Source organism: Hyaloscypha bicolor, assembly GCF_002865645.1.
Source record: "Hyaloscypha bicolor E unplaced genomic scaffold K444scaffold_10, whole genome shotgun sequence".
Classification (NCBI taxonomy): domain Eukaryota; kingdom Fungi; phylum Ascomycota; class Leotiomycetes; order Helotiales; family Hyaloscyphaceae; genus Hyaloscypha; species Hyaloscypha bicolor.
The window spans coordinates 3992806-4007816 of record NW_020194512.1 but is presented as its reverse complement, the minus strand read 5'-3'; the positions used below and the strand labels follow the sequence as shown (position 1 = coordinate 4007816).

General features: G+C 39.6%; 4 protein-coding genes across 4 annotated transcripts; 3 read left to right on the top strand and 1 right to left on the bottom strand.

Annotated features, from left to right (window-relative positions):
• Positions 1–4545: 4545 nt before the first annotated feature.
• Positions 4546–6191, top strand: K444DRAFT_551166 (uncharacterized protein). The gene is made up of 2 exons (XM_024876533.1): positions 4546–5026; positions 5074–6191. The coding sequence occupies exons 1-2, from the start codon at positions 4623–4625 to the stop codon at positions 5993–5995; spliced, it is 1326 nt and encodes a 441-aa protein (XP_024744554.1). The 5' UTR covers positions 4546–4622; the 3' UTR covers positions 5996–6191.
• Positions 6192–8544: 2353 nt separating this feature from the next.
• Positions 8545–10394, top strand: K444DRAFT_639506 (MFS general substrate transporter; the record flags this gene model as incomplete). Its single annotated transcript, XM_024884387.1, has 7 exons — positions 8545–8977; positions 9048–9117; positions 9156–9615; positions 9664–9823; positions 9923–9978; positions 10058–10282; positions 10368–10394. The coding sequence occupies 7 exons, from the start codon at positions 8545–8547 to the stop codon at positions 10392–10394; spliced, it is 1431 nt and encodes a 476-aa protein (XP_024744553.1).
• A 66-nt stretch (positions 10395–10460) lies between these two features.
• On the bottom strand, positions 10461–13390 carry K444DRAFT_606551 (uncharacterized protein). Its single transcript, XM_024879015.1, has one exon. It carries the CDS (start codon positions 13240–13242, stop codon positions 10924–10926), a length of 2319 nt encoding a protein of 772 aa, XP_024744552.1. The 5' UTR covers positions 13243–13390; the 3' UTR covers positions 10461–10923.
• A 168-nt stretch (positions 13391–13558) lies between these two features.
• K444DRAFT_606549 (uncharacterized protein) lies at positions 13559–14863 on the top strand. Its single transcript, XM_024879014.1, has one exon. It carries the CDS (start codon positions 14028–14030, stop codon positions 14607–14609), a length of 582 nt encoding a protein of 193 aa, XP_024744551.1. The 5' UTR covers positions 13559–14027; the 3' UTR covers positions 14610–14863.
• Positions 14864–15011: the final 148 nt, after the last annotated feature.

Below are 15011 nucleotides of genomic sequence, written 5' to 3'. Positions count from 1 at the left end.
AGTAATATTATTATCTGCCTTATTAAGACGGGAAGAAGAATTCCAAAGCTTATTAGTATTCTTCTAGTCTTTGAAAACCTAATTAATAGTATTATCCTCGTTAGTATAATACTATTTAGGATATGCTTTAAGAAATTTCTTAAAGGTCATAATAGTATCTTCCCAGGACCGGCAAGCCTCCGACAAGTAGCGAGGAATCTGAAATTACATTAGCTTTAATAAATATTAAAGCTAAAGAACTTACTAATATATAAGACTTAGAACCCTTATTATAACGGTCGTAATTCTTCTTGCCAGGTACTATGGTATATAAGGTAAAGGGATTAATAAGCAAATACTTAAAATATTTCAAGTATCTGCCAGTAATAGGAAAGAAGGCTACGAGATTACCTTTACGCTTATTATTACGGGAACGGATAATAAAGCCAGAAGAAGATATTATGGAATTAATTAAAAATAATTAAAGAAGACTTAGAGAAGGGCAAAAGAAGAGGCTAGAAGGTAATAATAGAAAAAGTTATATATGGTTATTAGAAAGAAAGAAAGTATATAATAATATAAAGAGGTCCTTTTATAGAGATAAAGAACTACCTGGATTAACTACTAGTTTTTGCACTAGTCCTAATCAGAAACTAGTATAACCGATTAATGCATACTCCCAGAAGCCCGCAAATAATCTCTAGAACCTTAGAAATATTCGCATAAGTTTCTTATACGAATATTTATTAAATACTTTCTATATAGCTATTTAGATTATTCTAATACGAGATCTAATAGGTAGTATTAGTTTCGTGAGGTAATGCCTTAGTACTTTGGATTAAGCTAATTAGAACGCTCAGATCCCAAACAAAATCGCAATTACCGGCTAGCCCCTATACCTGGGGTATAATTACCCTTTCTTCTTGCTTACTTAGCCCTAATCTAATTAGACAATTTTTATATTTATTATCCAGATTATATTAGCAAAACCACCTCCCAAGATACTAGAAGTTTACATTAATTAAATAATTAATTAATTAAATATTTACTAGGATAGATTAATGAATCTTGGGGACAAGATCCTAGGAGGGGGGCATAGTTATAATATATACAGGGACGCACGTAACTTAAAGGCATGTAATGAATCTCGGATATCGCGGGTATTAATTAGGGAGTTCGGTAGCCCTTTAATATCCTAACTAACCACTATTTATATTATATGTATTAGGCTTATAAATCACTAATTATATATATGCTATCGGGGCCTCCTATTTAGAGGGGGCTTCCCTGGACCTTATAGGAGGAACAGAGATTAGTTCTATACTAAATTTAATACTATGGTTTCATAATACACTAATTCATTCTATTATCTTATTACCTACTAATAAACACCTCATATAAAGGATAGGAAAGACGCTTATATATATTAATAGCTTAAAGAAGGCAGTTTAACTATACTATATATATTTAAGAAACTTTAAATAGTATTAGAATAAGAAATAAAAAAAGAAATTTGCAATTTATAGAATTATACTTCTTATTCTTAGAGTAATAGTAATTATATACCGAGTAATTATTACTCTTAATATAAGTAAAGTCGGGAAACTTAGTAATATTCTTGAAATATTAAAGATAATAAGGGCGAATTAAGAATATAAGAGTATTAGCCAAACGGGTAGTAATAGGCTAATAAGTATTAAGAGAAGTATTTATCTTAATAAATAAAGAAGTAGAAAAGGAAATTAGAAAGGAACTTAAATAAAGCTTAAATAAGGCTTAAAGGAGCTTAAAGGAGCTTAAAGAAGGCTTAAAGAAAGAAGGCAAGGAATGAGGAAAAGCTAGATACGATATTATAATTAAGAAAAAGAAAGGTTAGTTAGTGAAAAAAGGAAGGCCTTTTTATAATATCCTCTTCCCGAATAGTAATTACGAATTCGGAACCAGTTCTATATTAGAAATACCCAGAAAATTCCAAAGAAAAGATTTATAAATAAACCAGAAGATCGGATTAACTTTTCCAAGCTTTTGGGCCTATAAAGTAATAATTTATTTGCAAATAGAGGCTAAGTTAGGATTTACGAACTAATTAGAAAATCAGATAAACTTTATATCTAATAATATATATTATATTTATATTATCTTTATAAGAGGAAATTACTAGAGGCGATTTGCGAACTAGCTAGAAAGAATTAGTAAACTATATCCTTAACTCTATTACCTAGTATAATAATAGAGTAATTATAGGAAGTCTTTAGGAAAAGCCAGCGGCCAGAAAAGTTTTAGGGAAATATTTATAAAGCTATTTGCAGTTTTTCCAAGCCTCTTAAGAATAAGGGCCTAGAGAAGGAATTAATATAATAGATATATATAATAGTATATAAACAGGTATTAGATATTATAGATCTAGTTTCCTATTTTGGATATAGCTTATAATCGGAATTATATGAATTATATAGGATTTCCTAATTAAGTAAAGGGCTTCGTATATCTGGCTAAGTACTAGGGAATATATAGGGAGACGCTTCTAGCTTTAGAAGAGGCATTAATTAGTCTTTTATTAGAATTAATTCTTGGAATTAGTTATACTTATAAGCATTACTTTATAGCTTACTTATCTTAACTACTTATATATTATCCTACTATTATATGCCTTATATATATTCTATATCCCGTAATTATATACGTAATATATAAGGTTATATAACTATATCTCGTATCCTATATCCTATTACCTATATCCTATTACTTATATCCCGTATCCCGTATCCTATAACTATATATATAACTCCCAAAGAAATAGCTATACTAATAATTTTATTAATAAAAACTTTTATATAAAATAAAATAAATGAAATACAAATTTCTAGTTTATAAATAATAAATTCTATATAAGTTTAAATAGCTTTATTTTTTTTCTTAATAAAAGGAAATAAAAACAAACTTTTTTTTATTAGCTAAATTAATATTTAAAAGGCTTTAACTCGAAAATAAAAGAAAAACCTTATATAAAGACTTTTTAAAAGTATTTAGTTTAATTAAAATAAAAAAGTTATTATTTATTTAAAATTAAATAAAATTAATTATTAAGTTAAGCTTAAAGAAGTTAATAAGAAAGAATTTATAATATTAAAAGACTTATATTATAATATATTACTTTAAGATAAATAAATTTATAAAAAGAATAAATTAAATAATTAAGACTTTTCTTTATATTTTTTTATAAAATATAATTAAATAAATTAAGTAGTTCTTTTATTCTAATATTATATTTATAAAAGCTAGTTTCATTTTTTATATAAATATTATATAAGCCTTTATAGCTTTAAAATAAAGTTAATAAGAAAAATATAATATTATTATTTTATATATAAGCTATAAATTAAAAAGAAATTAAGCCTTAAAATTAAAAACTAAAAATAATATTTAATTTAATTTCTAAAATATTTATATAAATAAGTTATTTAAGAAGCTTAAATTTTTTTTGGAAATATATAATAATTAAAAGTATAAAGATTTATAATATATTTTATAATAAACTTGCTATTAAAGTAATTCTAAATTAACTTATATTCTTAATTATAGCTTATAAATAATAAAAACAAATACGAGTTTAAATAAATTATTAATAAAATAAAAAGATTATATTTGTATTATATAAGAATTATATTCTATATTTAAAGAATAATAATACTAAAAGTATAAAAAGAGGTTATTTAATAAAAGAAAATTATATTTATATATTTATAAGATTAGTATTTTAATATATTTTATAAATAAAAGTAAAATTAAATAAAATTAAAGAGAAAATTAAGTTATTAATTTAATTTAAAGTAATAAAAAAGATTTATTAAAATATTATATATTTTATTATAATTAATTTCTTGTTCTCTAATTTTTAATATCTTTAATATTATAAGAGTTATAAAGTATATAATTATTTTTATATAAGCTTATATATAAAGAATTATATTTTATATAAATAAAAAATTATATTTACTTTAATATAATTCTTAAAATTTGAGTTCTTTTTATTTATACTAAGCTTATAAAAGCTTAAGGGGCCTTATAAGGCCCTATAAGTTTAGATTTAATAAATTATTTACTTAACTATATATAGGTTTTCTAAAGCATTTTTGTATTTTATATAATAAAAATTAAAAAATTAAAAAACTTCCGTATATTTTAATACTCAATTACTAATTAACTACGGGTTAAATTAAGAGTCTGATTAATAGGTTTCATTTGCCTGATTCTTCTTTATAATTGCATTACTTAGTATTAATTAATCAGGGTTGCAATTAAAAAGTTATTGTGGGCGCAAAAGGGCGACTGTTTGGTCGCTTTGGGATTTGGACCGGCTGTAGCCGAGGATGCTTACGCTCGGTTCAGGCATACTCAGGCCGTGGTTGGGCTTGCTCAGGTATGCTTACCTTCGGCTCAGGTCTGCTCGTCCTATTTACGCGTCCGGGCGCGCTGGCGCTTACAGACACCGCGCTATTGGTGGTAACGATCAGGCTCATAAGCAAAGAAATCCCCGCCTTTGATCGTACTCAATCCCCTCAATTTAGAGATTCCCGTGCACCAAAACTCGATACCTTCCCAAAGCCGCCGTATGGGAATATCTCTCTCTAACTCTTTCAACAATGGATCCTTTGAGAGTTAGTACCTCGGCGTTGACTGATATTATCGCGGCCACCAGTACGTCGGTGAAGGCCCTCCATGAGACAGTGAAACGCTACAAGGGTCGCGACAAAACGTTAGGTAGACTACAAGGTGGTCTCCTGGATCTTATTGCGATTTTGAACTCGCTGGAAGCGGCCGCTAGTGGTGAAACCCCGGATTTGACGCTTTTGAAGGGCCCTGTTGGTCGATGCGCCCAGGTGTGTCGCGAGTTCGAAGGCGCTATGAAAATATTTAGCGGAAAGTCGAAAACGGGCTTAAAAGACTGGACAAAGATGGAGTTCATGAGAGGTGACATCAGCGAATTCATTGATACTCTAACGGACTACAAGTCGACAATCACTATTGGCCTGGGTTATATCACTATGTAAGCTTCGTTACGTATCTAGGGGGCTTTACTAACCCATTTTCTAGGCATGCTTCTAGACTTACTCAACAGGTTATCGAAGAGTATAATGAGATGATCAAAGACACGGCTTACAATCTCGAGATGCGCCTTCAACGCATCGATGAGAAAATAACAAGCGTTGCTGCGGATCGTCCAACTCTCTTAGAGGATTCAAGCATAGATCTGCAGGACGAGAAAGCAGTGACAGTACAGTGTCTCCGCATCTGTGAACGTGCGAGCTCTTATATCAAGTTATTACAAGATGAGCAACCGGCGTTGCAAAGAGAATCACCTCCGCTGGGTGGTGGATATGTGTTGAACCAGTTTGAAGCGCAGCTTTTGACACAAAAATCGCTGAACGAGAACCGAGACAATCTGCTAGAGACGATCGGTCGCCTTCGGGAACGCCTTGACTCTATAGCCTTCAATAGGGGCCCTGACGGCGACAGCGAGACGTTGCGGTTGCAGGAAGAGGTCAACTTCTCGAAGCAGTGTTTGGAAGTGTGCAAACAGGCCTCCAGCCAAGTGTCTACCCAAAAGATACACATCATTGGAGAGGTCATTGCCGACGAAGACTGCGATCAAGTAGTGGTAACAACTCTTGCGGATCTCTTCAACGTCGGAAAGGTGAAGGCCATGAGCGGGTCGGCGCAACTGGTCGGTTCAATGACGGCCGATGTGCTTCGGGATATGTCCAAGGATCGCTACAACAGCCGGTTCGGTGCTGTATATGACAGCCTTGAGAAAGCACAATTGGGCACCGCTACCGCGTCGCCATCCACTTTCGAAACTCGAAAGGCCGACAGATCTCTTATGAAGTCAAATCAGGCTAAGGAAGATGGAAAATTGGCAGGTCCAGAAATAACATACGACAAACCATCCTCTAATGAGGTGAGAAGACGGAGGGCTGAGGGTGAAGATGGGACAAAGAAGTCTAGCCATGAATAGAGAAACTTTAACGCCATTTCGACAGGAGCACTGAATTTTAAGCATTAGATAGCTATAATTACTAAGAAGTATCCATTTGATTTTACTACTCTCTCACTACATATGCGGGAATAGTCTGCTTCCCCATCTGATAATGTAATTAAAAAATGATTCATTTCTTCTAATATAAAGCTCCGGCACTTATTGAGAAAGAGACGCTTATAAGATTCGAAGATTTAATAAGGTCTTTTCTAATGTCTACTGCTTATAACTAAGCTAAAATAAGGCTAGTATAAGGGTATATATTATATAGGAATTACTAAAAACTCGCCTGCTCTTTAATAAAGAAATTAAAGGCTATTTAAGTTACTAATAAAAGCAAAGCCTTAAATAACTTTAGTATTACTCTAATAATTATTTAGTTTAAAAAGAAAATTAAAGAAATATAAAAAAGAAATTAAAGAATAATATAAGTAAATAATTAATATATATATTCTCGGTTTAATAAAATAATTATTACTATTTCCTAGTTATATTGAATTTCATTTAAAAAAGAATTAGCTAAATTCTTTATTTATATAATATTTATTAAATAAATATAAAGAGATTTTACTTAATTTGTAACGGCATTAACGAAGCAATAAACGAGGTATAAAGATCTAGAATTTCAATGTCTTAAGGATCTAAAGCTAAAGAGAGAAGGAGAGAGTGAAGTGTTGTGGTGGATAAGTAAGGTACGACTAAAACAACTGAAATGCCGAGTGCTTGGAGCTTAGCCTGGAACCTTAGCTGAAAATAACTCGTAGCACTCACGGAATAATAGCTATTTTAACAAAGGTCGTGTGAGAGATAAGAAAGTCTTTGATCTTGTAGAAATTAGTTACAAACGAGGATACGAAGCTAAGGACAGAAGAAGAGAGATTAAGGCAAAGGAGCGACTATATACATATATAAGATTCTAGTCACACCCAAGGGTTAGTTCGTTGGAACTAGCAGTGCAGTGGAGAAGTCAATCCGTCGATCACTCCTGATACCGCTCTCTAGGCTCTATTACTCCTTGGACCTTGCTTTCATTACATCTGCAGACAAGTAGAACAGCACCTGCAAGCGCAGAGAGAACATAATCGAGAGAACGTCCTTGGTTGCGGAGATTGATCGTAAATTGCCTTTTCTATCCTTCCTTCTCGTCTGCTATTTATATCAAGCCTCAGTGTGGGCAAAAACTACTCAAGTTACTCAAGCTACTCTAGAGTAGTCTTGAGTAGAGTAGAGTAGAGTTTGAGTAGCGTAATATGGTACTTGAGTAGTGTGACGGCTGGTGTCACATGGTTAATACGGACGTGGTTTCAGCTAAGGTTCCAAGCTATGGTTCAAACCAAGCTCGCTTCCAAAGCTCGGCGTTTCAGTGGTCTTGGCCATACCTACTTATCCACTGCCACACCTCACTCCTGTCCTCCTTAGCTTTAAATTCTCAAGACATAGGAAATCATTGATCTTTGAGCCTCGTTCCATTGCTCTGTTCCTGCCGTCACAAGTAGAGTAGAGTAGAGTACTACTCTAGAGTAACTCAAGAGTAGTCACGTGCAAGTCACGTAAATATAATAAATCAATATTTATTTAATTATTAATAGATAAATAAGGTACATATTAAGTAGCACTATACAATTTAAGCTAGAGCTTATATAAGGCTACTTAAATACCACTTTTCTTCTATAAAAACCAGATTTCCCTCCTCGAAATCTTTCTTTTCCTGCTTTTTTTCTTCTCCTTTTACTTCTTCTAATTCGTCTTTAAATAACTCCCAGCTTTTTAAGTAAGATATTATCTTAATAGTACTCTTATTAAGTCTATTATATAATTTAAATAATAAGAGTACCTTGAGAGAAGAGTTTGCCCTTAATAGCTAAGGAAGCCTATGAATATATTAAGGTTCTAGCTTGCTTACTAAGCCTTGCCACTACTTAATTGGGCAGTGCAGTGGCGCTAGACTCGGGCTACCCCGGAGCCTTACCTAATTAGGCTAGTGTGTCACGTGTAACATCACGTGTAGTATCACGTGCATACTACTCAACTACTCTAGAATATTCTAGAGTAGTTGAGTAGAGTATTGAGTAGAGTATGAGTAGTGAGAAATTTATTTGAGTAGAATATGAGTAGGGCCCACTACTCTACTCTACTCTACTCATTTCCCACACTGTGACAAGCCTTTTGGCAGAGGCGGTGCGTTTGTCACTTAGTAAAATTTTACCTTGTTGAACACTTAGCCTCCTCAACTTTCAAAGATACGGAATAGAAGATTCACCAGGAAAAGAATTTATCGTAACAACGAGTCCCAGAGTTAAAGGTATTACGTTACATGGACAAGGTGCTTGCAGAAAATCCGCGGCTTCGGGGATGAGTCAATCCGAACTTCAGTCAGCCAATGCACGGCGAAAATTTCCTAAGCGCCCAGAGTTCCGATAGCGCAATAAGATTTCCAACGAAATATTTGGGGTGAAAGACCTTACAGAGTCATCCCCTCTCTAATCTGAACAGTATATCAATCTGCTATCCTCGATCTTCCCAACAACATGGTCTACAACTCTTTCGGCGATTCAAGCGAGAGGGAGTCGGAATCCCTAAACGCCCAGAACAACGAGTCCAACACAACCCTCGCAACCTACTCAACTTTCACTAACTCCCAGAAACGACTCATCGTATTTTTAACCGCCTTCACGTCTCTCTTCTCCCCACTAAGCAGCATCATCTACTACCCCGTCCTAACATTCATCGCGCAAGACCTCAACGTCTCCTTAGAGATGATGAACCTAACCATAACGTCCTACTTGGTGATCTCCGGGATCGCTCCAGCATTGCTTGGAGACTTGGCTAATACGCTGGGCCGACGCTCGATTTACATCGGGATGATGATGGTGTATGTTGCTGCGAACATTGCGCTAGCGTCACAGCATTCTTATATTGCTTGGGTGATTCTGAGAATGGTGCAGAGCTTCGGGGGTTCTGGTGAGAAAATAAAGTCACTCCTGCTTTTTAACTCTTTCCTTCATAGTGAGCCGAGGGCTAACGAGGTTAGCAACGATTGCGATTGCGTATGGCATTGTTGGAGATATTGCGAGTCCAGTCGAAAGAGGCTCATATATCGGGTTCGTGTTCTGCGGGTATATTTCCAACTCCGTTATAGAGGACCTGGGCTTGGTGGAGCTATAACACAACACCTCGGCTGGCGCAGCATCTTCTGGTTCCTCGCCATTCTATCCGGCTTTTGCTTCACCCTCCTTCTCCTCCTCTTCCCCGAAACATCTCGCAACATCGTAGGTAATGGAAATGTAGCCACCAGTGGCTTAAACCGAACGTTACTATCCTTCCTTTCGTCTAACAAATCTCCCTCTGTCAACAACGCAACATTATCTAAACGGGAAAGGAAGATCAGCCTCCCAAATCCACTGACCAGCTTTTACACGATTCTAAAAAAGGATGCGGCGTTGATAATGCTGACGCATGGAACACTCTACACCACTTACAGCTGCATCCAAGCCTCTTTATCCCTGCTGTTTATCGAGATTTATCATTTTAGTGTGGTGCAGGCAGGTTCCATTTACTTGCCTTGCGGTGTTGGATTGTTTTGGCTTCTTATTTCACCGGTTTGCTTCCTTTCTCAGCAATTGAGAAGCCATACTTACTGCTCCTAGGCAAGGTGCTCAACAGACTATAAATTGACAGCCAAACTTCTCAATATTGTGATCGACGAGCTAAGGGGAGACGACCTCTCCAAATTTCCAATCGAGAAAGCGAGACTGAGGAATGTGTGGTTCTTTGTGATATTATGTGCGATTTGCATAGCGGGGTATGGTTAGTCTGTCAACAAGAAAATGGTACGCTTCCCTCTCTTCTGTCTCTTTAACCTTGGATAGGTAAGCCCTAACCACTCAACCCACCTTTAGAATATAGCTATACCTTTGACACTCCAATTTATCATCGGGGTCACTACTACCTGGATCTTCAATGTACGTTGTATTCATTCCTTCCCGGCCCCTTCAAGAGTGTCACTATTTCACTGATTCATTCTGATGGCTTGTTTGGCAGGCGCTTCAAACGCTACTAGTTAATCTCTATCCCGACTCTCCTGCTACGGCTCAAGCTGGCTTGAACCTTGTCCGGTGTGCCATGTCAGCTTGTGGACTGGCTGCTCTGCAAATAATTATTAACAGCGTAGGCCCGGGTTGGTGCTTCACACTTTTTGCGGGGTGTTGTTTGGGGACGATTCCGCTGCTCTGGATGGAAAGTGAATGGGGTATGGAGTGGAGATTAGTAAAGGGCAGTGTTATTAGGGGGGAGAAGAGCTATTGTTACCACCTTAAGAGGTTATTATTGAATTTGTTGTGGAGATTTATAGGCAAGGCAATATGAAGAGATTTTGTAAATAATGTTTCTATATACTAATAGTTTCTAATAAAAATAATATTCAATCTTTAGATCTTTCAGTTTAGCAGCATGTCCAGAAGCTGACGTGGGCGCCCAATGGTAATATAACCGTGGAGAAAGTGCTACAACACGAACAAACCCGCGGGGGTAGACATCCGATGGCTTTTCGAAAGTCTTGGCAAATATAAGATATGCAACAAATCTTTTGATTGTATTTCCACAATTGTGATGTGGCAAAGGTGCTCTTGCTCCGATTCTTCCAATGGCTAGTGAGATTAACTCCTCGTGTGCAGAGAAGGGAGAACATCGGCGGATGTACACCCCCCACCCCCTCCCAATTTCGCACCCCAATTCTTCCTTCCAATACGAAGAAAAGGAGGCAGAGTATCACAACTCAACTCAGGGAGGCATAATAGAACGCGTTCACATATTACTCCGGAGATCGAAATAAATAACAATAAACACCAACACCAGCAATGGACTCAAACACGACAAAAGAAAGCACAGCAATAAAACGACAGACACTATCATATATCAGAACTCAAGGCCCCCTCGTCCTCCTCATCCAAAAACCCCATTCCACTATCATACCTCCGTCTCTTCTTCCCGTTCCCACTTCTCCTCGCAAGCCCTGCATCCATCATCATAGGAGCCTCCCTCACAACTCCCAGACCCACTGGCTCAATCGATCCACCCTCAATTGAACTGCCTGTCCTCCCCTCATTTTCCTCATTTCCCTCACGACGCGGCCCCAAAACAGAGATCTCATCACCAAGATCTCCATTTCCGTCTCGCATCACCGCGCGGATAACATGATCCCTCATATTCTGCAGCTTGAACTCTCCACGAGATTTCTCGCCTTCGCTCTGAGCAACGAGTTCCTTGTTCTCTTTTCGAAGATTGAAGATGACGCCATGAGCATTCTTTAGTGAGGTGTTTACGCGCGCGACTTCTTCGCGGAGCTCGGAGACGCGGGCATCGCGAAGCGCGAGTGCATTGCCGTGAGCTTTCTCTCGCTCTGAGGCGGAGAGTTGAAGTTGGGAGATTGTAGAAGTGCATGAAGAGTGAGTGGTGGTGAGAGAGGCAAGTTGTGCCTCAAGTTCGGAAGCGAAGCGAAGTGCGGAAGCGAGACGCTCCTCAAGTTCGGCAAGGAGGAGCGCCTTGTTTTCGTTATCGATTTTCAATGCATTATGCTCTTCCTGAACAGAGGCTACTAGTTGGTTCAACGACGTTGCTGATTCGCGACCTTCACCCTCAATCCGCTCAATAAGTTTCTCAAGTCCAGAGACTTCGGTCCGATATCCTTCAAGCGCCTCCTTCAACCTCTCATTGCTGGTTTCGTTTTCCTGGATCTCGCTGCGTAGATCAGCGCAAATTGAGTTGGCAAGTGAAAGCTCTTTACGCATATCCTCCATGACAGTTACTCTCGTGTCAATCTGCTGTCTCAATAGCACTTCTTGCTCGTGATATTGATCAATAGTGTCATCCCTCTCTTTGACTTTCTGGACCAACACCTTGATGCGGGATACAAGCATGTCGAGCAATTTATCATTCTCAAACCCTTCAGGATTTTCGCCAGGTGTGAGGTACTCGAGGTCCAGTCTTGCTTGCCGGAATTGAGAGGCGATGGTCTCCAAGGTTTGTTCTGGACCTGAGGAAGAAGGAAAGCCGAGATTTGTAATCTCATTAGTGAGGGCTGAGAATGCGGTTGAGTGTTCGAGAGCGTGTGACTGGGACAGCGCGAGCTGAGTGAGCACGGAGTCGAGTGCGGAGTCGAGGCTGGTGTGGTCGTGGGACCCATCTGTGGGTATGAAGTCTGAGAGTTTTTGAGCGAGACGCGTTTCGTTGTCGTCGTTGAATGCAATAGCGGCAGTGAGTTTCGATATTTCCAATTGTAGAGACTGGAGTTGTGATTTGAGAGCTCCATTCTCGGGGTTTGGGACAGGTGGTGAGGTTGGGATACCAGCATTCATAGAGGAGACAGATTTGCATGGCGTATTGGGCATTGTTGATGGTGGAGAGGGGAACGAGGTGTTGAGTCGTGTTGGGGTAGTAATCACCTCGTCGTTCATCGTGAAATCCTCATCGTAATTCGTGATCATGTTATCGCCATCGTCGTTGAAATCAAACGGGTCCCGAGCTGCCACAGTCCAGTTTGGATCATCTTCTGTGTCACTCTCTCTTCTCTGCAGCTCTGTCTTCAGCTGCACAATCTCTTGTTCCAGCTCTTGGACCTTGGCACTCAATGTGGTGTTTGTGATAATAGAGCCGCCGGACGCTTCTTCAATTTGAGTTTCAAGGTCCCGTTGGCCTCGCAGGCTCTGGATCTCGATGTCTTTGGCCGCCAGTTCGCTTCGGAGTCTTTCGACTTGCCGTGCTTCAATCCGCTTTTCCCTCTCAATTTCGTTCATCTCTTCGCTCAATCTGTTCCTTCTGAGCCGTCTCTTCACTCTTTCATCTAGCACCTGTCGCAGAGCAACAAAATGAAATGGCCGAGATATCGGCGAGGTATCATAGTCGGCACGATTCCACAACGTCGCGGTTGTGGAGTGTCTACGTTTCGAGGTGGGAGTAGTCGAGATTGAGGTTCGTTGTATGAAAGGAGTGAGTCCTGAGGATGCAGACTCGGTATCGATGCTTTCTGGCCCAGGCTCGGAGAATCGAACGCGTTTCTTCGATCGTTTCGGTGTTGTTGGTGGTGTCGAAATTCCGTGTGGTCGTGAGACTTCAGGCTGTGGATTCGACCGTGCTTTAATGTTTGGTCCAATGCTGCTACGTGGTTTCCTGCGGGCTGCTATGGGTCGTTCGTCGTTGACGATTCTCTCGTAGAGGTCGTTTTCTGCCATGGTGGGGTAATTCTGCTTCGTGTATGAAGTCGATTGAGATTTCTTACGAGAGAAATTGGGTGATGTATGCGTTCAAGTATATTGGAAAGATATAAAAGAGATGAAAATCTTTCGGACGCGAAGTTGAGAGGAAATGGTTTCCTTACCGGGCCACAAGTCAGGCCAAATAAACATGGATGACACGCTGTTTACATACTTCCTAACAAGGTAACGCGGTTACGCGACCTCTACCGCGACCCGTGCTGGCAAGGATGTCGCAGACACCGTCGCCACCAGCACGTGGTTGGCGAGGAAGACACGACAACAAAGCGGCAGACGCGATTGAGTCACGGTGGAGCTGCCAATGTTCCACGGTTAGAGGGCCAGGATTCGAGGAAAGCCAGTGGTGTCATGGCGAACGATTTCTTTTCAACCCCTCACTGACTCAGCAACGTCTGATGAGACCAATCGCCCCACTTCACTTCACAACATCCCAGATACTCCAACATACTTGAAGGACGCAGAAAGCTGCTCATCATGGCACGGAACTTACGGAAACGGAAAGCCCCAGAAATGGAGAGAGAGAGAGATCTCCGCGTCATCTCCCAAACGCAAGACCAAGGCCACCATCAGGAAGGAAGAGAAACTAGATCCCCCACCACAGACCACCAACGGTTTCGATCCCTACAAAACGTACAAAGTCTATCGCCTCATTGAGCCAGGCCCCGTTCTACTTGTCACAACTGGAGTAACCAACCCATTCCTTTGACCCACGCACCGCGCTCCCTATTCCACTGGTCGGGAGAATGAGACATGCTCCCGGCTCTCTCCCGGCTCCCTTCCCTCCAAAGAAACAGGTTGCTAATTCGTTGAAGTCACTGGCCGACGGAACTCATAACATCATGACCATTGGTTTCCACATGGTAATACAGCACAAAGCCCCACCTCTAATTGGCATCTCGTTGGGGCCCTGGGACGCCTCATTCACAGCTTTGAAGGAGCAGCGACAATGCGTCCTGACCGTGCCCTCTGTAGAGATGGCTGAAGTTGTCGTTGACATCGGGAATTGCTCCAAGGATGATGAGGACCTGAAAGAGACCAGCAAATGGGATCGCTTTGGGCTGAATGCACTCCCTGCTGAGAAGGTCAAGGCCCCGCTGGTGGGCGGGGCGCATGTCATTGCTAATATCGAGTGTGTGGTTAAAGATACGAAAATGGTTGCAAGTTACGGAATGTGGGTTCTAAAACCGGTGAAGGCGTGGATCAATCCGAATATGAAACCGGGAGAGGGAGGGAAGATGTTCCATCATCGCGGGGATGGCACGTTTGTGGTTGATGGAGAGGTCTTGGATCTGAAGGATCGGATGGTCAAATGGCAGGAGTTCTAAGATTGATTAACTTCTTGGGCTGGTTCTGACGCCTCTCTAGCACGGAATATATGAGCCCTTAACGTAGGCGTTCCGTATTAAGTCAACTGGGTGCGGCTGATCAACCTACCCAGCGGCCTGTGATAGATGAGTGCAAGGGATATGTACAGCTACTGCCCATGTCGATTCACGTTATGTTACACGACAGCATTTGGCAGCACGGGAAGTATGTGCACCTGCATGCAGTCATCGAAAAGAGGCATCTCCCCAGGGCACAAAAACTCGTTCAAGGCACCTCATTCGACATCCCTTTACTTTTTTGTCGGCCACTTCCAAGTTCGGTTCCTGTCAGGGGTCAAAGCTGCCGAATGTTGCCTGGAACGTTGGGTAGTTCCTTCCGCTCCAAGCCACCAATAACTCGCA